Source organism: Petaurus breviceps, unplaced genomic scaffold (genome assembly GCF_028583685.1).
Source record: "Petaurus breviceps papuanus isolate PSGF00001 unplaced genomic scaffold, PetGlider_PUasm1.0 77, whole genome shotgun sequence".
Taxonomy (NCBI): Eukaryota; Metazoa; Chordata; class Mammalia; order Diprotodontia; family Petauridae; genus Petaurus; species Petaurus breviceps.
The window spans coordinates 4,241,425-4,266,202 of NW_027186492.1; the positions used below are offsets into that span (position 1 = coordinate 4,241,425).

Consider the following 24,778-nt stretch of genomic DNA (forward strand, 5'->3'; position numbering starts at 1 on the left):
ATTCCTGGTGTTGGGGCAGGCCAAAGTCATGAAGCAATCATTCATTCACTCATTCATTTTCTCATTTAGTAAATACTATATTTATTGAGTGCCTACTATGTACAAAACATTGTATTAGATGCTGTTTACAATCAATTTTTCATTACATGTTGTCCAGGAAATCCAATGAGGATGGGGAAAAGGAGCAGAAAAGCAATTGGGAAGACTGGCAACAGAAAAGGTGAATTTCAACTTCAGTAATAATTGGCACTTTAAATTTTGCGAAATCCTGTATGTATGTTTCCTTATCTTATTTGAGCTTCATTGCAATACTGTGAGGTTGGTGCTATTATAACCCTCATTTTATAGACAAGAAAAATGAGGTTCAGAGAGGTTAAATGACTTGCCCAGGATCACCCAGCTACTAAGTATATAAAATAGGATTTGAACCTATGATTTCCTGACTCCAAGTTCAGTATTATGTCAAACTTAGGGATTGTAGAGGGTCTTGCTTGAAAAATCCAGGACTGTAGGATACTAAGATAAAATAATTGGAGAGAAAGAAAAAAAGAAAATTATTTAGGATAGGAAAATTTTTTATGTACATTATTAAAGGGACTCAGGAATAGAAACTGAGCTAATGACATGGGATGTTGGGATGAAACAGGGTTCATGATGGAGACTTTAAAAGATAATCAAAGGTGCTAGGATCAGGAGTGTTTCAATTCAGCAAGCATTTATTGTGTATATAAGGTACTGTGCTAGGTACCTGGGATTCATATAAAAAGGGGAAAGGCAATGCCTGCTTTTAAGGAGCTAACATTCTACAGGAAAGTTAAGAGGATTTAAGTAAATATAAAATAATTTGAGAAGACACTGAAATTAGTTAGTTGCCAGTGACCGTGCATCTCATGGCTCAACTAGTGTTATCTGGGAACTGTGGTGTGCCTAGAAATGTCTAGTAGGACCAGAGTGTGGGTAGCGGAAAAAGGGGGGTGGGGGGACTGTAGGTTAGTTCTGGAGTGGGAGGGTATAAGGTGAAGCTCCGAGGGAAGAATCCTAAAATGTTGTTTGTAAGAATATGTTGGAATGTCAGGGGAAACGGTGGGACTTCGAGCCAGGAGATAAGGAATGCCAGCTGCAGTTACAGCGAGTACCGATGGGGTATTGGAGCCAGCAGGGGTGTCTCTGGCTGTTGGGGTAAGATTTTCAGGAACGTCCCGCCGGGCTGGAACTCGAGGGGATTGGCGTGGGGTTGAAGAGAGGTTGGCCGGAATGGGGGTGGGGGGTGTGAAGTGAGCCGCTCAGAGGCTCCGCGGGGGGGCGGTAGGAGCTCGGGGCTGCAGCCGGCCCGGGCCGGGCTGGGCCGGGCCGGGGGAGGAGGCGGCGGCTCCGGGAGCAGACCATGAATCAGCGGCGACGGAGGCAGCGGCAGCGACAGCAGCAGCAGCAGCAGCAGCGGCCGCGAGCTCGCGCTGGGGACTTGGCGGTGGGAGCAGCTCGGAGTGCGCGCGGGTCTCCCCTAGCCCAGGGCAGCGGCGGGCTCGCAGGCTCCCGCCCCCTCAGTCCCCCCGCCTCTCGCCCCCGCCCCCTCTGTCGCGGGCCCGGCCGGGCCGGGCGGGCATGGTGCGGCGGCGCCGTGTATGGCGCTGAGGCGGAGCATGGAGTGGCCGCGGCTCCGGCTCCGGCTCCGGCTTCCGCAGCTGTTGCTGGCGGGACTGGCCGCGCTGCTGCTCCCGGAGCTTCCAGCCGCAGGTAGGAGCTGGGGTCTGGGGGAGGGGGAGGCTGGGGCAGCAAAGCCGGAGTCCCGGGAGGGGCTGGAGTCAGAGCAAAGATGAGCGGGCTGGGGTCCGGCTCCCCGAGCCAGGGACTGGGTAGCCGAGGCCTGCGGGGCCGGACGTGGGGCGGCCGGAGGGGCCGAGGCGGGGGGTCTCGGGGACCATGGTGGCAGCGGAAGGCCGAGCGAGCGCTGGGGAGGGGGAGGGCGGCAGCCATGGGCATCTGGCCGCCTGTGTCCCCACCCCCAACTTTCTTCGCTGGGGTGGACAGTAACAGTAGGGAAATAAGACAGGGGTCTGCTGGCAGGGGATTGGGCTCTTGATTTTCCCGCCTCCTTTTCCAGGGAGAACGGTTTCTTTCCTCGAGAGCCCTAGGGACCCTCACCCTTTCACACATTCTTTACACACGGGTCCCATTCTTAGCCACAGCTACCTAGTGCCAAAGGGGGTACCCCCACTTTGGACATCTCAGGTATGTAGGATTTACAGTTGGTGGGAAACGTGATACCCTGGTGCCCAGCCCCTTGCACGGACACATCACACATTTGATCACACGGAAACATTTGGGCACACCCTTGATAAAAAAAAACCACACCAGAGTGTGGGCGAAGACACCTGGGAAAATTTTAGAGGCTTTGGACTGAGTGATTTATTAAGTCTGGGGCTAAGCCCAAAGCCTCTGCCAGTACTAGTTTAGGAACATCATCCTCAGATTTGCTCGAGTCACAGGGCAAGTCTGAGAGAGGGACTCTGGTTTTCAAACTCTCAGACCACACCCCCCTGCATCGTACTTGAGGGCTGTAATGGGGGTGCATTCTGTTATTTGGGGTGATGAGAGCCTAACGTTGGTGGACACCAGGGAATGTCTGGACAGTAAGTAATTGTCCTGTGTACCTCACCTTCCAGCTTTCTGATGAAGAGTGAAAGCAGAAGTGTCTTTTAATCTTCCAGCAGAGAACCTTATACCGAGAGTCACAAAGCAAAGTAAAAGAGAAAAAACTAGAAATGGAACTCCAATATCCGTATACACAACTTCTCTCCACATAAAATGCGGGGATAGAAGAGGATTTGTCTGTTGAGCCATGGAATTCTAGCACTTGCCAAGGCGTGGGGCACTGGAAAACTGCTGTGGAAGGAAATAGTGTGGTTTATTGAAAAGAGCTCTGCATGTGTATCTGTGTTCATACTGAACCAGCTGTAAAGAGATCATAGGCAGGTCACTTAACTCTGAGCCTCAGTTTCTCCATCTGCAAAATGGGGATAATAGCATCTGCCTTATAAGAGTTGTTATTGTAAAGATCAAATGAGATGTTTGTAAAGAGCTTTACAAAGTAGACTTTATATATGTTGGTTATTACTATGTTTCAGCTGAGGAGAAAGGGTTTAGAGATCTGGGATTGACCCATAATCCCAGTAAAGGTGCATACTCCTTCTATAAAACTGACTCTTTCCTATTTCATAGGCCTTTCATACGCACAGCCTTGATACATCCAGGTATAAATAGAATAGATGGATGCCATGTATGTAATTTGACGTGTTTCTGCAAACATGTGGTTATCCACTTCTCAGAACACTCCCCTTCTCCTTTTTACTTTCTTTTATTTGGCAAGGTGGGGTGGAGAGAGCAAACTCTAACAGAGTGGGAATTGAGTCCCTCACATAGAAAGAATTGCAGAGTTAAGGAGGTACAGGGGTGGAGTATCTTCCAGGCAGTTACTATCATTCTCAGGGCAGCTTCCAGTCACAATCTGGGTGAGAACTCCTCACCACCTTTCCAGTTCTGCTAGAACAGTCTGGAACCTGAGTGGTGATAAGCCATTCACCAGACCCACTACCTCCCTAGTTAGGAGTTGGGAGGGAAGGGGAGATACTTAGACATCATCCTGCCATGCACCTGGCTCACTTTTCCTCCTAGGCAAGCATGGCTAGAGACAAGAAAGATGAGAATTAGCATTATTTCAAAGGTAGGACTGGTAGAGAAGGTGTTTCCAGGGAGCTGGTACTGGGAGAAACTGCACCCAGAGAACTTGTCTTACCTCCTTTCTTCTGATTACTAGATCAATGCCACCTCCCCTCTCACACCCTTATGCCAGTTGTCCATTCTTGCCAGTGTCCATGATTGAATGAATCCCAAGTGGTGGAAGTTGGGTCCTAGAAACTGGTCTGAAAACAGTCCCGGAAATGGGGTGAGGGTGGGGGGCAGAGCAGTGGGCTCTGTCCCTTTCACCCTAACCCATCTGAGTTTTACTTCTATTTCTCTCAGGCCTGAAGCTCATTGGGGCCCCTCTGAAGCTGACAGTATCTCAAGGGCAACCAGTGAAGTTGAACTGCAGTGTGGAGGGTTTAGAGGACCCTGAGATCCAGTGGGTCAAGGATGGAGCTTTGGTGCAGAGTGTGGACCAAGTCTACATTCCTATCAGTGAACAGCACTGGATCGGCTTCCTCAGGTACAGGACAGAAGGGGAACTTGAGCAATCAAGGAATGTTTCCTAAAGATGACGTTATTTGAGTTGGGCTTTAAGGGATGGGAAAGAATAAGTAGAGAAAGGTGGTCTTTTGAAATGCAGACGTTCAGTTTTTGTGATGATTTCTTTTTGTTTTGGTCCTGGGGACCACTTCATTCCATGAAATCCCAGGTTTAATTCTGTCTTCTTTCGGGGACTTTGAGAGAAGGGACTCAAGCAGTCCACATCCCCTAGGGTCTGTCTATCAGAGCTGCGCCCTTCCTCTCTTATGATGGTGAACTGAATTACTTGTCCTCACTGCAGCCTGAAGTCAGTAGATCGATCGGATGCTGGGCGGTACTGGTGCCAGGTGGAAGATGGGGGAGAAACAGAGACATCTCAGCCAGTGTGGCTTACAGTGGAAGGTGAGGAGGGTGTTTATGGAATAACCTGGACACCCTGGCAAGAAGGGAATGACCCATGTCTCCTGGTGCCCACAGCCCCTTCCCAATGGGAAGACTGCATTCTTCTCTTGTTTAGTTCAGGGATAAGCTGGGTTACCCTGGTGTTCCACCTAATCCTGGCAAAGTAAGGCCTCAGAAGGAAACAAGGTCTTTGTCTTCCCAGGTCAGCTTCAGGCTTAGGTAGATCCCCCCAAAGCTTGGAGTCTGTGGTTCAAGCAAAGATTTAGGGAGCATCAGGGGACCCTGTGATATGCCATGGATGAAGGCTCTCTCTGTTCTTTGGGCAGCAGGCCTAATGCACCCTGTCCCTGGCTGGACTCTGCCCTGACAAGCTTGTCTGGGACCAGGGGAAGAGTAGAGGAGCAGGGGGAGGGGCAGGAGGAAGATACCCAGCTGCATGAGCTCAGTTCTGCTTTGCTGAGGAAAACAAAGTGACTAAGAAATAACAAAGGGCTTGGAAATATAGCTGGGGCTAGGGCTGGGGCTTGCCAGCACAACCCTGCAGCAGCTCCCCCACCTCCCCGCCCCTGCAAGCCCTCCTTCTTCTCCCTTATTCTTCTAGAAACTTTGATATAGCAACGCTTCAGAGAGGGCGTGGGGTTTGTTGAGGATGCCTTCTGTGCATGGGAGGGGAGGAGAGGAGGGATACCCACAACCTTGGGGAAGAGGGCCTTCCAGGTGCATGCTTCCTGAGATGTGTAGATTCTATAGCCTTGGGCACAGCAGGAACCCCTTTCCTTTGGAGATTTGTTTGTTTTAGCCAAAAAGTTCTTGGGAAGTCTTCTATTTTGGGGATCCCTTTATACCTATAATATGGGAGTGTTAGTATGTTTAAGGAGGTGGCAAAATCAGCCTCTGCCTACTCCCCTTTCTTCTTAGGTGTACCGTATTTCACTGTGGAGCCAGAGGATCTCACGGTGCCCCCTAATGCTCCTTTCCAACTGTCTTGTGAAGCAGTGGGGCCCCCCGAACCTGTGACCATCTTCTGGTGGAGGGGGGGCACGAGGGTGGGAGGACCAGCCCTCTCTCCCTCCATTTTGAACGTTACAGGTGAGATCACTCTCCAGAAGGGAGGACAGAGGGCATAACTTTTCCAGGATTAAGCCAGCCCTTGACTGTGAGTTAGGTGGTTGATAGGAGAGGGGTAGTTATCAGAGGAGCCATCCTCTTAAATTGTGTCTCTGAGTTTCTCCTGGACAAGTGGTCCCAAGCTTCCTGACCCCTACTCCTTCCTTGCTGCATGAGCTGAGCTATGCTGACAGAAAGGTTCATCTATTGGGTGTGTTCTTCTGGGCAGAATGCACCTATTTGTGGTAACTCAGAGTGTGCAAGCAGAGGTAGGGGCTAGTTTATTCCTTGTTGACGGTGGGGTCAAAGAAGACACAATCATCCCTGAGAAAAGGAATAGGGGGACTTGTTGCAGCCCCACCCCCTAAGGACGGAATCAGGCATCAGCCCATGTTCGAGTAGGAGGAAAGTCTGGCAGGAGGGGAGAAGCCATACGGTATCTTTTTTACCCTGATCAGTTTCTTCATCTGGTCAATCCCTTTTCCCCTAAACAGCCCTATTCCCAACCATATCCATATAGAGCCACTGTAGTGTGCTGGACCTGGAATTTGGAAGACTTGGGTTTGAATACTGCCTCACATAACTTACTGGCTGTGTAACCCTAGGCAAGTCACTTAAACCTGTCTATTCCTCAGTTTCCTCATCTATAAAATGAGTAATAATAGCACCCATCTCACAGAGTCAATTTTGAGGTTTCTAGGAGACAATGTACATTTTTAACATCTTAAACCTTAAAGTGCTGTTTAAATGTGAGCTATTCTTATTGTACTCTGATGCATCTGCATACACATTGTATTCTGATGCATCTGCATACACATCACTGCATTTGTGAAACAACTTTTCAGGACCAAGATTCATATTTTCTCATTGAGTTTTGAGTGGGGGTGGGAGGAAGAGGCTGCAGACCAAGGTCTGAGTGAGTTTGGCAGAGAGTGGGAACTGGTTTTGTCTGGGTCAAATTTCACAAGTCTGCTCAAAGTCTTGAGAAGAAAGCAAGAAGTGGGAGGGCTGCTGGTCCCAGTGGATGGGACTTGGGGAAAGGAAACCATTGTTAACCTTGGGTAATGCTGGACTGACAGATGGGAAGTGCCTGGCTTTCCTAGATGAGACCAGTGATGGAGGTAAAAGGTAGGGCAACAAGTATTGGGAGAGATGGTCATTAAGAGAGGAAATCCAGTCTGGTTTTCTTTGGTTAGAAGCTAGAAGAGAGTCTTTTAGTCAAGAAGCATTTATTGCATACTTGTTCCTAATACCTTCAGAGAATACTGAATCGCACCATAGTGGGATACAAAAGACCTTGAGTCCCCTCCCCCAAGGAGTTTATGGTCTATTTATGGGGAGGCATAATAAAGAGAGATTCATAGAACAATCTCAAAGCCTAGAATCTGGGAGGGCAGATTAAATACTTAAGGCAGAATAGGATTTATTTCTTATAGATTGAAGAACTTCTAGGGCCATTCTTAATTTCCTTGTGGTTTCACCCTCCAAGATCTGAGTTATCCCCTTCCCTCATCTCCTCACAAATTCTGTAAACCTACATAACACCTGTTCCTAGGCTCAGTGGCCACCTTTAGGCTGACTAGGGCTCTCTGTGTGGTCCCCAGGGGTGACCCAGAGTACTGTGTTCTCCTGTGAAGCCCACAACCTGAAAGGTTTGGCCTCTTCCCGCCCAGCCACAGTCTATCTTCAAGGTAAGAAGTGTGTGTGTGTATGTGTGTGTGTGTGTGTCTGTCTGTCTGTCTGTGTGTAGAGGGCTGGGGGTGGGAGTTTCCAGTCAATCTATCGGCAGAGAAAGAACTGGGTGGAGTGAAACGAAAGATTATAATTGCAAACCGAGAGGAAGCTTTACCTCTTGGCCTCAAGCTCTTCTCACTCCTGGGAGCCTTCTTGGCTGAGATCTCTGGGAGGAGGGGCTACTACTTGGCTTGTGTCCCCAGCCCCTGTAGTGGGAGCACCTGAGGCACAGCCTTAGCTGAGATGAAAATAGAAACCTGACGTCACAGGGCAGATTCCCCATCACGAAGCCGATTCTCTGAGAGGGAGAAACAGCTGGAGCTGGCCAGGACTCAGGCTTGGCCTCTGCCTCTTTCATCCCTTTCAGAGGGAAGCATGGTGGTGGTCTGCTCAGGTTGGTGACTAGTGGGGTGTTGTTGGATTTGACTTTGCCTCTAAAAAGAGGGATATGAAAAATGGGCTCTTTGAGGGAGAGAGAGAGAGTGAGTGTGTTTGTGTGTTTGACAGAAATACCTATACACAGCAAAGCCAGACTGCTGCTGAAACAGATGTGTCATTTACATCTGTGAAGTCTGAGCTTCTCCCCTCCCTGCCCCCACATCACTGGCTTGGTCGGGCAGGCTTCTGGTCGCAGAGACTACATCACAGAGATGGCCTCATGCTCTGTTCCAGGCTCTGTTCCAGGCATGGCAGCTATTCTGTGTTTCCTGCTATGACAGAGAGAGGAGAGAGAGAGAGACAGAGAGCTGCACCCATGTGGGCTCCTTTGATATGTTAGGTGCTAAAAAAACTCATGTATTGGTTGAAATGCTCCTGTGGTGGGGAGGGAAGATTACTTAAGATTTAACTCAAGGAAGCATTAACTCAAGGCTTAAAACCTTGCTTATTTTTCCTTCTTGTCTCCTACCCCTCCTGCCCCATGTTCCTCTCCTTTTAAGCTCCCTGACTTTGTCTTTTCTTTCTGAGAGAGAGAGAGAGAAGGATAGAGAGGGGGAGGGAGAGAGAGAGAGAGCCCTAGAGAGTAGTCACTATAACTAAAGTCATATGCATATGGGGGTTTTGAGGAGTCTTATTCAGTCTTAAAATATTCCAGTCTCAGGGTCAGTCTCCAGGGAGTCTAAGGAAGCATCTGGGGGCTATAACCCACAGCGAAAGGATGAGAGGCAGAGAAGTCGAGAAATTTTAAAATAAGATAGACCTCTCAGACCACCACAAGTTGAACCCTGATCTCTCTCCCCCTCTTGCAGCACTTCCAGCAGCACCCTCTAATGTAACAGTGACCCGGCTGTCTAGCAACAATGCCAGTGTGGCCTGGATTCCTGGCTCTGATGGCCGAGCTCTACTCCACTCCTGCACAGTCCAGGTATAATTCTGGGAGGGCCTAGTCTGGGGAAAGCTGAAGGTGGAGATTACAGGACTGCCCTGTTCTGTCTGTCAGACTAGCACCTGGTCGATGATGTGACCAGTACTCACTAGACTGGAGTTCTGTACCATAGCAAGACCCAGATGGATGGCCAGGGAGCATTCTCTCATCAGAGTATGCTTTGTGCACTTGTGTGGGCTCCTTCTGAGCTCCACTAAAGCCCGATGTGTTAGGTATTAAATAAGTCATGCATTGGTTAAAATGCTCCTCTGGTAGGGAAAGGAGGAAAGATTCCTCAAAGGAGCATTAGCTCAGGGCTAAAAACCTTGCCAATTTTTCCTTCTTGTCTCCTACCTCTCCTGAGTTCCCCTGACTTTGTGGCTTCCAACCCCTTCTTTCTCCAATTTCTGTGCAGGTAACAGAGGCCCCAGGAGGCTGGGAGGTCCTGGCAGTCGTGGTTCCAGTGCCACCTTTCAATTGTCTGCTTCGGGGCTTAGAACCTGCCACCAACTACAGCTTAAGGGTTCGATGCACCAATGCCTTGGGGCCTTCCCCATATGCAGACTGGGTACCCTTCCAGACCCAGGGTCTGGGTAAGAGGATTTGGAATGGCAGGGTCTTGAGAGAGCCAGAATCTCAATTGTGGAAGTCTGTTCAGAGAGGGAGGTGTACCCTTGGGCAAGTCACCACTCCTACACTTACTTCACTTGCCTCATCTATAAAATTGAAGGTTTGGACTGAAGTCCCTATCAGCCCTAAAATTTCAGTGAAAGGATGATGACATACCTTGGTGACCTATATTGTCTTTTCTATTACCCCATCTTCCTGAAGAGTGTATAGTCCATCCGGTTTCCCTATCTTCCTCCAGAGCAAATATAGCTAGAACCTAGAATAGTGGGAATTCAGACCAGGGAATATAGGTAAAGATTAGACCAGAAGATAAGACTCTCACCCGCTCCACTTTTACCACCTCCATCCTCACTCCAGACTATAGGCAGTCAATGCTATTTATTTTCTGGAAACTCAATGGAATGCTTAGGTGGGATCTTCATATAGAAAGGAGTAGGGAGGCTGTGATAGAGATGAGGTCTGAGTGATGCCTTGGTTGTTTCTCTTTTGGATTCAGCCCCATCTAGTGCCCCCCAGAACCTCCATGCCATCCGAACAGACTATGGTCTGATCTTGGAGTGGGAAGAAGTCATTCCTGAGAGCTCTAGTGAGGGCCCCTTGGGGCCCTATAGAATATCCTGGGTTCAAGACAATGGGACTCAGGTAAGGGTTGAAGAGCCCCTAAACCACTCTTCCCCATCTCTTCTCTCCCTGAGCCAGGGCAAAAAAGATGGGATCCCTGCTTCCAAGTCCATTTGGGACCTAAGTGCTACTTTGACCCTTGCCCCAAAAGGGGATCTTCTCAGAAATCTTCTGTTTATTTTTCAAGCATGCACCTCCCTAGATTCTACTCCTGCTGCCACTTTGTATGCAGAGCAGGCTACACATTCCTGCATGGACTGGAGGAGGATACAGATAGTGTTAAGCCTCCCACCCTCCGGCCTTGGTTCCTTTGTCCCCATCCCCCACCTTCACAAGCTGAGATGGAATGTTTGTGTTGGTGGGAAGGCTACCCAAATCCTGGAAGTCAGGAATTTGACCGACTCCCTCTACTTTGTAAGATTGACCCACCCTAACTCTCAACCCTTCTTAGCCTTTAGCTCAGCCATCATTCCTGCTTGCCTTAGCTCTGTGGTTACTTCCTTAAGTTCTGTTTTGGGGTGGGGTCTTTTCCTGGCTGCAGGGTGAGCTGACTGTTCTAGGGACTAGAGCCAACCTGACTGGCTGGGATCCCCTGAAGGACTTGACAGCCAGAGTGTGTGTCTCCAATGAAGTTGGCTGTGGTCCTTGGAGCCAGCCTCTGCTTGTCTCCTATCGGGACCACGCTGGTGAGACAGAAAAGGGAGCAGGGGATCTCTTTGATTGAACAACCTGGATTCCTGGTGGGAGGGTTTGGTAGGAGCCTGGTTCCCATTTTTTTCTATACCTGGCAGGCTCAGAGACTTAGATCCAAGCAAACAAGGTCAGGGCCAGAGATTAATGAGCCATGGGAAGTCACTTTGGGAGTTTCCAAGGCTCCTTTAAACCTGGGTTTCTTAATCTGAAGTCAATGAATTTAAAAAAATTTGTTTTTCATAACTGTATTTCTAAATAATTGGTTTATTTTGTAATTCTATGTATTTTATGCATTAAAAATATTATTATGAAAATGATTCCATAGGATTTAGAATGCCAAAGGATTCCAGGCAACAAAACAATTAAGAGCCCCTGTTTTAAACCTGGTTGTCTTCTGGGGTCTTTTTTCCTTATTTGGTGCCTTTTTATTCTCATTTTTGAAGATGAACCTGAGCAAGTCAGTTAACTTCCCTGGGAATGTTCTGAGGGGCTTTTGTACTGGGCATCTGTACTAGACATGCATCCCCTTTCTCCTCCAGGCCAGCAGGGCCCCCCTCACAGTCGCACATCTTGGGTACCTGTGGTCTTGGGCATACTGACAGCACTTGTGACAGCTGCTGCCCTGGCCTTAATCCTGTTGCGCAAGAGAAGGAAGGAAACACGGTTTGGGTAGGTATGGGTGTGGAGTGGTTGGTATCCAAAGACATGGAATTGGAGACCCCCCAAATAAGTAAAAGAATTCAGTAGCCTGAACCCCAGTTCTCTCTCTCTCCCTCTCCCCCTTGACTCCTTCTTTATATCCTGTATCCCACCAGGCAAGCCTTTGACAGTGTCATGGCCCGTGGGGAGCCTGCTGTTCATTTCCGTGCTGCCAGATCCTTTAATAGGGAAGGTCCAGAACGAATTGAGGCCACATGTGAGTCACCTGTCAGTGGTGTCCCATGAGGGATGCCCTTTTAGACCCTGTCTTATTTCTCATGAACTCCTGCTCCTCATTTAATTTTGGGATGAGGCAGTCTCTGTGTCTGGGGTGGAAGGGTTGTGCAGGAGTCCATGGTGGGGTCCTGGTCACTACTCACCTTCCCAGGGGTTTTTATGGCCTTTTCCTCCTTTTCAGTGGACAGCCTGGGTATCAGTGATGAACTGAAAGATAAACTGGAGGATGTGCTCATTCCGGAACAACGGTTCACCTTGGGCCGGATGTTGGGCAAAGGTCAGGTGACTGACTGCTTTCAGTGAGGGTGAAGCCTTTTACCAAGGGGAGGTGGCAGTGTGTCTGAGCATTACTGCCTGGGATTTAGAGGATTGCTACAATTGGAACTACCTGGGACAGGGCGAAGAAGGGTGCTCTCATGGGTCATGGGGACATGGCAGGAAAAACCCTACATTTAGGAGGCTTTTAGTGATGGCTAGGAAGATGAAGTGGAGTCTGCTCTGACTTGGGTGGTTGGGCCCTTTGATACTAAGCCAGCTTCCATGGTCTGTGGCACTCAGATGACCCCTTCTTGAGCCTTGCCACACCCCTTGGGGAACTCTGGGAGGAGACAGGAGAGTCTGGTTGGCTGGTAGGCTCAGCTGGCTCTCTTGGGGGAAGAGCTTGGGAGCAGAAGCTAGTCTTCTCACATTTGGCTTCTTCTGTAGGGGAGTTTGGGTCAGTAAGGGAAGCCCAGCTGAAGCAGGAGGATGGCTCCTTTGAGAAGGTGGCAGTGAAAATGCTAAAAGGTGAGTGAGGTGCAGTCCTGAAGGATGTAGCTTCCAGCCTTGGGAGGGAATGGTAGAAGCAGCTATGGAACCCTGAGCCAAGCCCACCTCTGTGAACACAGCTGGAGCACCTTTGGCAGCTCCGAAGTGGGAACACTTGAGGGCAAGCATTGGCTTAAGGTCTACTTCTGTATGTACGTTCCTGGATAACACTTCTTCCTTGGGTTTGACTCTTCTATGGTCTGTGACTCTGGCAACTGCGCATCTCCCTAGGCCTGGTCTGAACACCTCCAGCAAAGCCATGTCCTGTAGCGTTGGGTGGCTGGCTTACAGGGAGGGGCCTGCCCCATTTGGGAGGAGGCACTTCTCACCTCTTGTTTCACATTCATCTTCCTAGCGGACATCATCAACTCCAGCGACATTGAAGAGTTCCTCCGAGAGGCTGCTTGCATGAAAGAATTTGACCACCCACATGTGGCCAAACTTGTTGGTGAGCTGATCTCTGTGGGAATCTGGTACAGAGGAAAGGGCAACCCAGGGGAGAGCAGAGATAGGAGAACTAATAAAAAAAGATTACAGAAAGGAGGGAATGTTAGCCATAGCAGGTGAATGACCAAGAATGAGACTGGGGAATGGAGCACCCTAGCTGAAGAATCTGCTTAGAATGTTCTCTGGCTTCAGAAAGTTCAAAGAACCCTCGCTGTATAATCAGAGGACCTGAGTTCAAATACTATCTCTGATACTATCTGTATGACCTTGGGCAAAGGTAGTAAGTAGAGGCATGAAACCCTTCCGATTTCATCTGTAAAATGATGGAGTTGGACTGGATGGCCACTAATAAACCCTACTATCTTTAAATCTGTGATCCTAAGAGCAGCCCCCAGAACTTATACAAAGAAAGTCAAATTTGCCGTGAGGAATAGTGGCACCATGTATGGGGGGAGGTCATTATAAGGAATCTCAGGGTCTGGTTCTTTGGTTCCTTCTTCTGGCTAGTACCTGGGAATTAGGTAGCTATCCAGAAGGGCCGAGACATTGATTGATTCTAGGACCTTCGAAGTGCTTGGGGGGAGGGGGGTGTTCCAGGAGGCTTAAATACCTCATTCACTGGGGAAAATTAGCCTTAAATTGGAGAAGCCCAAGGGAATGCTGTAACTTGAGGCCAGGAAAGGATAGGAAACCTATTATGAGACAGGAAAGTTATTAGGGACACAGCATACTCCCTGTTTGGTTTTCTGGCCCAATCACACAAACCCTTTGATCTGAATTTTTCTTTTGTTTGGATAATCAACCCCTTACCTTTCTCCACTTTTCTTTTTACCCCCCAGGGGTGAGCCTTCGGAGCCGTGCTAAGGGCCGTTTGCCTATCCCCATGGTGATCCTGCCCTTCATGAAGCATGGGGATCTACATGCTTTCCTGCTTGCCTCCCGAATAGGAGAAAACCCTTTTGTGAGTGTTTGCGTTGGAGGCATGTGTGTGTAGGCTGGAAAGGAACATGGGAGAAAGTTGGAGCATTTGGGAGAGGAAGGACTTGGTAGGCAAGACTGGGAGAAATGAGGAGGAGTTGGGACTTGGTTGCAAAAGATGAAGTGGGGACAGGGAACTTTTCAGAAGCTACTCAGGAGAATTCAAGAGGAGAAGGAGGAATGGTTTATTCTCAGCTGTAAGCCTAGACCTAGCAAGGATATTCCTTTTCAGGCCTAGGAAAGCTCGAAGGATATTCTAGGCTGAGAAGGCAAGGTATCCATTTTAGAGACTTAGTTTCTTTCTTTCTTCAAATTAAAAAGCATTTTTTTCTTTCCATCATTCCCCCTTCACTAAAGAAAAACAACTCTTATAACAATAGGCATAGTCAAGAAAAACAAATTTGCACATTGGTCATGTTCAAAAATGAGTATTCTACATATTTAATCCATTTCCTTTCCGTCAAGTCCTCTGGAATCATGTTTGGTTTTTGTATCCATCAGAGCTCTAAGTCTTTCAAAAGTGTTCATTTAGTTTTTATTGTATATAATATGCATATAGTATGTATAGTATCATATATAATATGTTCTCCTAGTTCTACTTACTTCACTTTGCTTTGGCTCTTATACAGATTTCTCTGAGGCCACTTTCTTCTTTGTTTCCTTACAGCATGATAATATTACTTTATATTCATATACCATAATTTGTTCAGCCATTCCCCAGTTGATGGTTCCCCCCCCCACCTTAGTCTTCACCACAAAAAGAGCTACTATGAATATATTTGTACATATAGGACCTTTTTCTTCTTTATTTACTCTCTCTGGAGTATAGACCTAGTAAATGTACCATTCAAAGGACATATGGAGGAGTTTAATAACTTTGGGGGCAGAGTTCCCAATTGCTTTCCAGAATGATTGGACCAATTCACATTTTCTCCTTCCTAGTTTCTTTCTCAGCTTTGCCAAAAGCTAACCTTGGCAAAAGCTCTTCTCTCTTTCCCCCTCCCTCAGATTTGTTGACACTGGAGTTGAGGAAACCCTTTGATCAAGGGGCTCTATGTACTCTCTGTTCAGCTGTTTGTGGCAGGGCCCAGGACTAAGCTTGCTTGTTTCTTCCTGGCTAGAACCTGCCCTTGCAGACACTGATCCGATTCATGGTGGACATTGCCAGTGGCATGGAGTACCTGAGTTCCCAAAACTTCATCCACAGGGACCTGGCTGCCCGGAATTGCATGTGAGTGAGCTGCCAGTGGACCTGAGGGGGTGAGAGTGGAGGTCATAGAGAGAAAGCAGTAGATAGCTGTCCAGTAACCCTTAGCTAAATAGAGTGGACTGCCATTCCAACTAGAAGGAAGATGGCTGGGGCCCGGCTAACTACTATCAGTCCTAGCCTGGCTATTGTGTCCAGAATTGTTCCCATTTCTGGTCAACAAGCCTGATGCCTGAAAGCCAGCTTAGAGACTGCCAACTTTAAAGTCTCTAGGGAGGAAAGGTGCAGTGCGGTCAGCCCATTGATTCTATGTACTTGGCTCTCTTCACAGGTTAGCTGAGGACATGACTGTGTGTGTGGCTGACTTTGGGCTATCTCGGAAGATATACAGTGGTGATTATTACCGGCAGGGCTGTGCCTCCAAATTGCCTGTCAAATGGCTAGCCCTGGAAAGTTTGGCTGATAACCTATACACAGTGCATAGTGATGTGGTGAGTAGAAGGATTTGGGGCCAAGTGGAGCAGAGGTTTGAATGGTTTGGATCAGGGGGATTGCAGAATAGAATTAGGACCAGGACTGCTTACCCTTACAGTCCCTTAGGATTGAGACTGGTTGCCCTCACATGAATTATCCTGTCCTTAGGTAGTGCGGTTTATCTTTCCCCAGTCCTGACTTGGACAATTTTTTTGACCTTGATTTTGTTCTAGTGGGCGTTTGGTGTGACCATGTGGGAGATAATGACTCGGGGACAAACACCATATGCCGGAATTGAAAATGCTGAGATTTACAACTACCTCATCAGTGGGAACCGTCTGAAGCAGCCACCTGAATGTCTTGAGGAAGTGTGAGTGCTCTCCAGAAAGTAAGATAGGGACAGCTGGGGGAAGAGAACACCCTTGGAGGGCAGGAGAGCCAGTTTTGGCTTTGGGGTGGATTGGTGATTGTATATAATTATGGCCACTGATAGAGATCCCAGGCTACCCTTTTCCTGAGTAATGACTTCTACTGAGGGATGAAGAGATGGTAGGTCTAGAGCTGGATGGGGACTTCAGGGGCCATTTAGTCGAATCTCTTCATTTTACAGTTGAAGAAACTAAGGCCCAGGGAGACTGTGACTGGTCCAAGGTAACACAGGTCCTCTGATTCAAATCTAACATTCCTTCCAAAGAAGCCAATTTGGAGTTCTCTCCTTCAATGTCTCTCTGCTCTTCTTCCTCTCTTTCTTTCTCTGTCTTTTTTCTCCTCTCCCTCTGGAAATGATTTTCTAATTTCTTAACAATTTTATGAGGTCTCTGACTCTCTCTCTCTCTCTCTCTCTCTCTCTCTCTCTCTCTCTCTCTCTCTTTCTCTCCCCTTCCCTCTTCTTTCCCTCTGGAAATGATTTTCTCATTTCTTAACAGTTTCATGAAGTCTCTGTCTCTCTCGCTGTCTCTTTCCTCCTCTCCCTCTAAAAATGAGTTTCTCATTTTTTAACAGTTTCATGAAAAAAACTTGTGTTCTTCCTATCTAGTGTCTCCCTGTTTCCTCTGTCTCTCCTATTTCACCATTTTGCCACTTTACCCCCTCCTTATGCCTTCTCCAGCTTTCCCAGGAATAAACAAGAAATCTATCCCTCCTAATCCCAGAGGCAGAAGCCAGAAAGAGTTTCTATAAGGAACAGCCATGGTTTCTCTGTTACCCCTCCTCCTTCCCCAGGGCTAGGCTAGTTTGAGCTGTTACTGCTGGTATTTAGAAAGAAAGGGAAAAAAAAAAAGACACCTCCCCTAGATTAAGAGTTCTTTCCTCCTCAGAATGAGTGGGTGGGGGAGGAGAAATGATGAAATGCCTATAGGAGCCTTCTTACCACTCAAAAGACTGGGGCTGCAGCTGCCAGTGGGGGTCTCTGCTTCTCTCCTCTTACTATTCTGCCATAATCCTTGTCTTTCCAAAGAGGGGGCTGATTGTTTCGGGAAGAATGGTTCCTTCCAAACCCCCACTGATTGCTGGTGAAGGGTCCTAGAGTCTGGAAGAGGCTTGAGATTGGAAAACGGGAGTCCTAGAGAGAAATGACCAGCCTCCTTGCATTCTGGAAGGATTTAAGCATCCAGATTGGGGAATGGTGGGGGAAGTGGAGAGGCTGTGCAGCCTAAGGTCCTTCCTTTGCTAGGGCTGAGTTGGCAGATTCCTCCTTGTGTTAGTAAACAGAGCATATACCATGTGGGGGAGAGGAAGAAGAGGCCGTACAGATGTAAAATCAATGTCACGCTGAAACTCTTTCTGTAGTGACTAGAATCCGCCACCCTTCCCAGAGCCAGGGTTTTTCTGGGCTCACATGGAAGCTAGAGCTGCTCCTGGCATGAGAGAGAAGGAAGACAGGATGAAGTCCACAGTGGTTTCAGGAAATGGACGAATTCCTTCCACAGAGGAATAGTTTTGGTAGTTCTACCTTCATCTATGACAGAAACAATTCAAATGGATGCCAACTTTCTGCCAACTGAACCATTCTGTCTTTAGGCCTGGGAAACAGAGCTCAGCAGAGAAAGGATGGGCAGAAATAGACATTGAAATCCTGTTGAAGAGTCACCCGAGGCTCATTTGGAGTGACCAAGGAGAAGGATTAGAGGGAATGGAAAAGGAAAAGAGAAAGCCCTTGTTTTACAATTCTGTCTTAATGGATGCAGAGAGTGAACATGATGCTTCCTGGAGACAGGAGAATCCTGGGTTCAGATCTTAGTTCTGGTATTCACTAGCTGCTTTCTGAGCCTCAGTAAACATTTATTAAGCACCCACTGTGTTCTAGGCACTGAGCTAAGCACTGGGGATACAAAAAAAGAAGCAAAGGACAAGAAGCTTACACTCTAATAGGGAAAAATAAGCAAGCAAATGATATAAACAAGCTACATTCAGGATAAATAGGAAACAATTAACAGAGGGAAGGCACTGAAATTAAGAGGGGCTGGGAGAGGCTTCCTGTAGCAGGGGGAATTTTAGTTGGGACTTAAAGGAAGCCAGGAAGGTCACTAGTTGAAGCAGAGGAGGGAGAGCATTCCAGGGATGGGGGCCAGATGGGGCCAGAGAAAATGCCCAGAGCTGAGAGATGTTGTGTCTTGTTTATGGAACAACCGGGGCGGGGGGGGAGGGGATGTATGTAAAGTGTGTTGCAAACCTTAAAGGATAGGAGAGTGGGTCTGTGATTTCCCTGGTACCAGGAACCTCCCAGATTAGGAAACTCCCTTTACCAATTCATATTGGCAACTTGCCTGAAATTTATAGATTTAGAGAATTGTCTAGATGTTATGTTAAGTGATATGTTAAGTGATTTGCCCAGGGCCACAAAACCTGAGTGTGTCAGAGATAGCTGGGACTTGAATTCAGATTTTCCTGACTCCAGGGCTTACTTCTTTACCCACTACCCCATGCTGCAAACCTAAAAATACTACATAAATATCAACTTATTATTATAGAGACCTCCACAGTTGAAGAAGAAGCAAAGACTTTTTCAACTATTAATAAATAGCCTTTTGGTCCCTGGCTCAGCTTCCTAGTCAGTGGTTGGTGCTACCAGGGGAGGAATAAAGGGAGCTGGCATATGGCCAATGCATCACAGTGGACAGATGCCAGTTGGCTTAGTCAACCTTGAGACTGTGTCCTGGCCAAAGCCCTACGTTCATGGATTCAGGCCTTTCCCACGACCTGCTGTGGGGAGGACATGATGAACTTTCCTATTCAGTTTGGGGGTCTCTAGGAGCAGTCATGGGTGAAGGGGCTTGGCACAATGGTACGTAGGTATAATAATTCCCAGCTTCCAGGAATTTTTGTCATGGGGATGGGCAAGAATGTTAGGAAATTGACTCCTAGCAGCCCAGGTTCCATTCTCTTTCTTGGGGTAGGATTTTTCCAGCCCCTGGGGGGTTTTATTTTAGAATATAATTGGACACCACCTTTTGGGCTGTTAGCGTAGCACAAAATGGTAGACACTTAACAGTAGGCATGTCTGTTGAATTGAATTTCAGGATAGTAGTAGACAAGGTTTGAGGCCTGGCCCTCTCCAGGAACTCTGAAGACTACAGCCTTGATACTCTCTTGGCTTGGAAGGAAGGATAGAGATCCTTCTTTTTCCCCCCCTTCTTCAGCAGCCTTTCTCATCTTTCTGTCGCAGATATGAGCTCATGTACCAGTGCTGGTGCTCGGACCCCAAGCAGCGCCCTAGTTTCCCGACCCTTCGGATGGAGCTAGAAGAAATTCTGGGCCGAATGTCTGTTCTCTCTGCCAGTCAGGATCCTCTTTACATCAATGTCGAGAGGGCTGAAGAGCAAGCAGAAGGGGGTGGCCAGCTGGGTGGGGACGAGGCTATCAATGGGGATGGAGACAGAAACAGTAATGGTACAGGACCAGTAAGTGGTGTTCCCAGTGACTATCGGTATATCCTTAGCCCTGGAGGGCCAGCTGAACAGTCTGGGGAGGAACAGCAGACAGAAGGGACCTGTGGGGAGGCCCAGAGGCGGATGCTACTCTAGCGGGGGTCTGTTGGCATATAGCGGCTGTTAGCCTAACAAATGGATGGGCATCCTTTGGGGGGCTTGGGGAGGTGTCTGGCTGGCTTGGCTGCCTAGCAAAGTCCCCTCCCCCCTTGATCTCAGCCCAGTCAGAAGTGTGGGGGCTCCTGTGGTAGTCCCTCCCAAGTTGTGTTGGGGACTGGGCTTTGGAAGCCTGATATGACCAAATCGCCCAATCCCAGTTCTTCCTCCAATCACTCTGGGTCCAGCTAGCCTGGCACAGGCTCGTGACTATTTCATTCGGGTGGGGAGGGAGGGGGGAGGTAAGGCAGGCCTAGCTCTCTGGACACTGGCAGCTGGTACTCTGTGGTTACATTCCCATGGTTACGATGGTTGGGGGCCAGGAAGGAGAGGAGATAAGTGGCACTGTTCACCCCTTTCTTCCCCAGTGGGCTAACCCTGCTGCTTTAGTGCATGTGCTGAGCCGCCCCAGCCTAGGCAGGCAGCTCTGCCCACACCACTGGTTTTTAATTCTCTAGGCCTGGCTTCTTCAAGGTACATAGAGATGGATTTATATTATACCCATGCAGGCAATAAGTTGGTAGAGAGGTTGGTATACTCAGGTCTGAATAACCCTTTGTCAGCAGGACTGGGGGGCTACTCTGCCAATAACCCATCCCTGTTGGGTGCTGCACACTCCCTAGGTCACACCTATGCAGAAAGCTAGAGGACAGCAGGCTGTCAGGTGCCCTTCCCTTGAAAAGAAGGGGATTGGTGGGGCCTGAGGAAGGATTGGTGGAACCAGATGTGTCTGGTCTTATAAGGGATGGCATCCTCTTTTCACTAGTGAGGGAAGCACCCTCCACTGTCTGTTAGGAGCATGCTACAAGAATCCTAATCCCACTAACAAAGGCAGCTCTGTCTAAACCCAGAGGGTTTTCTGGTCCCCCTTCCTTCCCTGCTGAGTCCCTCTATCCTGACTTTGCCTTTAACAGAAGCTTCCTCTTTTTGCCTGCTTCCATTCAGAGCTACTGAAGTGGGAGGAATTGAGGCCAGGGGACTGGTTTTGACGGAAGGGGTTATTATTGATTGCTACCACTTCCATGGCAGAGACAGCTGTTGGGGAAAGGGGGTGACAGTAGTCTGCCTTGGGGAGGGTATTTCCAGGCTGTTAGATGCCATTTAAACACAGAAATAAAAACAAACCTCAGAACAGCCATTTGGAAATAGTCATTTCTTCTTTATCTTTCAATCAAGCACTCTTCTTTGTTGGTTTGGAGGGGGGTAAGGATGATAGTTAGGAGGTTGTGATACTGATTTCTCACCTTTCCTCCCCAAGGCTGCAGAGAATTATGTCTTGGGCCTATGTGGAATGGAGGATGTAAGTATATAGGGAGACCTAACTGGCTGTTAAAAGCCTGTGCCTTCCTCCCAAGTGTCTCTGCCTTTAAAAGGAGCTCAGGAGAAACAAAAGGGATTCTGTGTAGGGCAGGGAGCTTGCTTGGGAAATAGGTTGCAGCTGATGCCATCAAAGAAGTAGAATGGGGGTGGGGTAAAGAAACAACCCTCCTCAAAAAATTTCTGGAAAAACCTGTTGCTGTCAGAACTGGTTCTGGCTCTCACATGGCAAGGAGATGGAGAGAAAGACACTAACTTCAATCAAGGTCTATAGGAAGTTAGAATCAAGAAACCTTGCTAGCTAGGACTAGCCTTATCTTTAGGTGACTGATTAATTCAATTCAGTAAACATTAAGAAACTAAGGCATGTAAAACCCTGTGCTAGGTGCTACGAAGTTGAGATAAACATAGTCTTCAGCTTAATAGAATTTACATTCTGGTAGGGTTTGCTATCTCCTATAATGTGACTTGGTGGGTGCATGGGAGACCCTGGCCCCCAAATACCTCTGCTTTGAGGGTCCCAGGTGGTCCAGATTTCTATCATTAAAAATTCCTCCTGTGGGTTAAGGACATTATTGTGTCTTCCCTTAAAAGCATCCCAGAACAGGTGGCAATATGGAAAACCTAATGCCTTAGCTTATCAGATCAATTTTCTTCAGGATAATTAGCAGATGGAAGAGCTTGGGATCAAAAAATATCTATTAGCGATTACTAGTTGCAAATCTCTGTACTAAAACTCATTGTATAGAGGAAACTGAGGACAGGAGAAGGGAAGGAGTATGCTATGGTCACTCAAATAAGTGAGTCGTAGAGGTCAAACTCCACTCCAGTTGAGTTTCGAATGGAAGCAAGGAAGGGGTAAGCAGTGTAGACTATGTTACACCATTCAGAGGGGATAAGTCTAACTGTTCACGGAGCGCCCGATTTTCACATGAGGGTATTGGTTAACTGGTGGAGTTGTGGTGTTGAGAAGGGGGCAGGGCACCAGTCTTTGCTTGTTTGACAGGTTTGACAAAACCTGTTGTATTCATGTCCTAGGTCAGACCCTGGCAGACAATCTAGTGAAGAATTTTGAAGCCCAGAATCTAGGGAGGGCAGCAAAAGGTTTTTAGATTTATGTAAACATCTCCTTGTCTGTAACAGGAGATTACAGACTCTATCTGGTCTAGGGATAACTAGCCTTTCGGACTCTAGCCAAATCCTAAAGAGGTGGGAAAGCTCTTGGTCCTAGAAAAGAAATGTATTATCAATTTGTCTTTCCTTAAAACAGACTTTTACTTGCAACTCAACACATCTTTATTGAGGGATGCCCTTGAGGAATCAGTTTTGACAACTATTACCTGGTCCATTCTTAAGTAGACTTTCAAAAATCTGGTTCCTGCTATGAGTTAAGAAAAGCATTTTAATGGAGGCTGGGCATACAGAAACAAAACAATCCCTGTCCTCAGAGCTTACATTCTTTTGGTGAGTTGCAACATGTATACAAGTACAAAATAAAGAATACAAGAGGGACAAGAACTGTGAGCTTGGGAGGGCAGGGGGAGGTGTTATGGGAGTTGGGTGCCTAGGAGGAGGTAGCCTCTGAAGTGAGCTTCAAAGGAAACTAGGTACTCTTCTAGGGAAAGGTGAGGAGGGAATATATTTGGTATATTTCAGATAACGGGGAGTCATTTGTGCCATGGCAGAATTGAGAGCTGTAATTGGCATTCTGGGAATAGCTAGGAGGCCAGTTTGACTGGAATAGAAAATGTGTTAAGGGAAATAAATGAAACTGGAAAGGGAGGTGAGAGTCAAATGGTGGAAAGTTTTAAATGCCAGGCTGAAGATTCTGTATTTGATCCTAGAGGTAACAGGGCACCAGTGAAGAATTTTGAACAGTGAGCTGATGTGCTCAGAGCTGTATTTCATGATCATCCATTTGGCAGATTTGCAGAGGATGTTAGGGGAAGAGATTGTAGACAGGGAAATCAATTGGAAAGCTGTTAAAATGCTTTAACAGTGATAAGAACAGGAAATAGGGTAGAATAGGGGTCTTTAACCTCTTTTTTGTCATAGACCCCTTTGGCAATCTGGTAAAACCTACAAATGTTTTTAAATGCATAAAATCAAATACACAGGTTTATAAAGGGGAAACCAAGGGTTAGTAAAAATAAAGATTTTTTTTCCCCTTCCAAGTTTATAGACCCCAAGGGGTTCATAGATCACCCCCCTCTCCCCTGCCCAGATCTAGGGTAGAGGCTTTTTGAGTGGAGAAAAGGGAACAGATGGAAGATTTATGAGAATTAGGAGGACTATTCTGTAGCAAAGGATTTATTTTTGGTTTTGATTTTTTAACCTTTTTAAAAATTTTGAGTTCCAATTTTCTCTCTCGCTCCACCCCCTCCCCTACTCATTAAGAAGGCAAGCAAGACAACATATTAGTTTTGATTGTTGTTGTTCAGCCCTTTCCTAAGCAAGTTCTCAAAAACTTTTCCTTTTTCTACTCCAGAGGGAGATGCCTTTAAATTACTTCTCCATTATTTCCTGGGTCGTCTAAAAGATCCAGACTCAAAATGCAGGGTCACATGCTAATATATTACGCAGAGAGAGGCTAGGCAGGGGCTACTCTGTGCAGAGTGGAGACAGGAGCAGCTTGTTTCCAGCCTTGTCTAGGCTGGCTGTAACCCAAGCCTGTCCCTGGTAACTATATTAAGTGCTATGCCCACTCAGAGGGTGATGTTGTTACATAGCACTCTTCAGGTTTTGGAGAACAACTGCCTGTCCTTGAAGTTATCTGTCAACATGTGCTTTTCCAGGGAGGAAATGAACCCGTGAAGTCAGGAACAAAGCACCCTCCAAGTTAATTTTGTTAATTCTTCCTTTTGCTCCCCACCGGGAAAACGTTCCAAGCTCACCAAATGCTCTTCTTCCTTCAAAGTCCCCTTGGAAGTTTGTTTCTTGCATGTTTCCCACCTCCAGACAGAGAGGGGATGGACACAAGCGCACAGATGAACATGCAGTTTTGGACGTGATCACTGTATGGATTTGTTTTGCTTAACTTAAGCTTCTTTGTTACAAGGGTTTTCTTTCTTTCTCTTGGGTTTTTAATTGGGGGGAGGGATGGGGAGGGAAAGGAAAGGGGTGTTAAAAATAAGTAATGCTGAACAAAAAAGAGGGCCATGGAAACTTTTTAAAAAATGAACTGAAGGGAAAAGAAGAAAGTTCAGAAGAAAAGCATTAATGAACAAGATAGTTTTGAAAGTAATGTGTAGAATTTATTATACATTTTTTTTAAAGCAAGGTGTATGAAATGGAGACTAATGGTTTCACATAGAATTCTCTTTGTGTTCTGCTGTGTGTATGGGAATGATCTAATTTTTTGTTTAAATTCATAATAAAAATTTATTTTAAAAGTTTGCTTCTTTGAAGAATTGAATTTAGTTCTCTAAGGATAGAACTAGCAGTGGGGAGTAGGAGAAAAGTATGTGATCTAATTTGAGTTGGGGGGAGGCATCCTACTTTGCAAGTTTCCTTGATATGTTGTACAACTCAGCTCTCCCCCTTTGTAAAAAAAAAAAATCTAATCACTTCCTTTTTCCATTGTTGTGTTGTAGTCATGAGTTGCATCCCACTAAGGGTCTAGGGTTCCCACTGAGGTCATATTTCTCTCCTTGTATAACAGTATTTTCCTCTCTTCCTAACTTTACTCTTATCCTCTGTGCAGTGGCATGTACACATCTGAGACCAAATATCCTTTCTGCCACACTTTTAGTTATT

At 47.1% G+C, this 24,778-nt stretch overlaps 1 protein-coding gene across 1 annotated transcript; it reads left to right on the top strand.

Annotated features, from left to right (window-relative positions):
* The first annotated feature begins 1,569 nt into the window (after positions 1–1,569).
* TYRO3 (TYRO3 protein tyrosine kinase) lies at positions 1,570–24,417 on the top strand. Its single transcript, XM_069105786.1, has 19 exons — positions 1,570–1,734; positions 4,021–4,204; positions 4,526–4,626; positions 5,545–5,715; positions 7,338–7,424; positions 8,715–8,830; positions 9,246–9,423; positions 9,957–10,102; positions 10,623–10,767; positions 11,314–11,443; positions 11,590–11,690; positions 11,892–11,987; positions 12,416–12,496; positions 12,873–12,965; positions 13,804–13,925; positions 15,064–15,173; positions 15,481–15,640; positions 15,857–15,993; positions 19,288–24,417. Exons 1-19 carry the CDS (start codon positions 1,623–1,625, stop codon positions 19,643–19,645), a joined length of 2,628 nt encoding a protein of 875 aa, XP_068961887.1. The 5' UTR covers positions 1,570–1,622; the 3' UTR covers positions 19,646–24,417.
* The last annotated feature ends 361 nt before the right edge of the window (positions 24,418–24,778 follow it).

Coding starts and splice junctions, on each gene's coding strand:
- TYRO3 (XM_069105786.1), top strand. CDS start 1,623: ATGGCGCTGAGGCGGAGCATGGAGTGGCCGCGGCTCCGGCTCCGGCTC. Junction 1,735..4,020: donor CCCGGAGCTTCCAGCCGCAG/GTAGGAGCTGGG, acceptor TATTTCTCTCAG/GCCTGAAGCTCATTGGGGCC. Junction 12,966..13,803: donor ACATGTGGCCAAACTTGTTG/GTGAGCTGATCT, acceptor TTTACCCCCCAG/GGGTGAGCCTTCGGAGCCGT.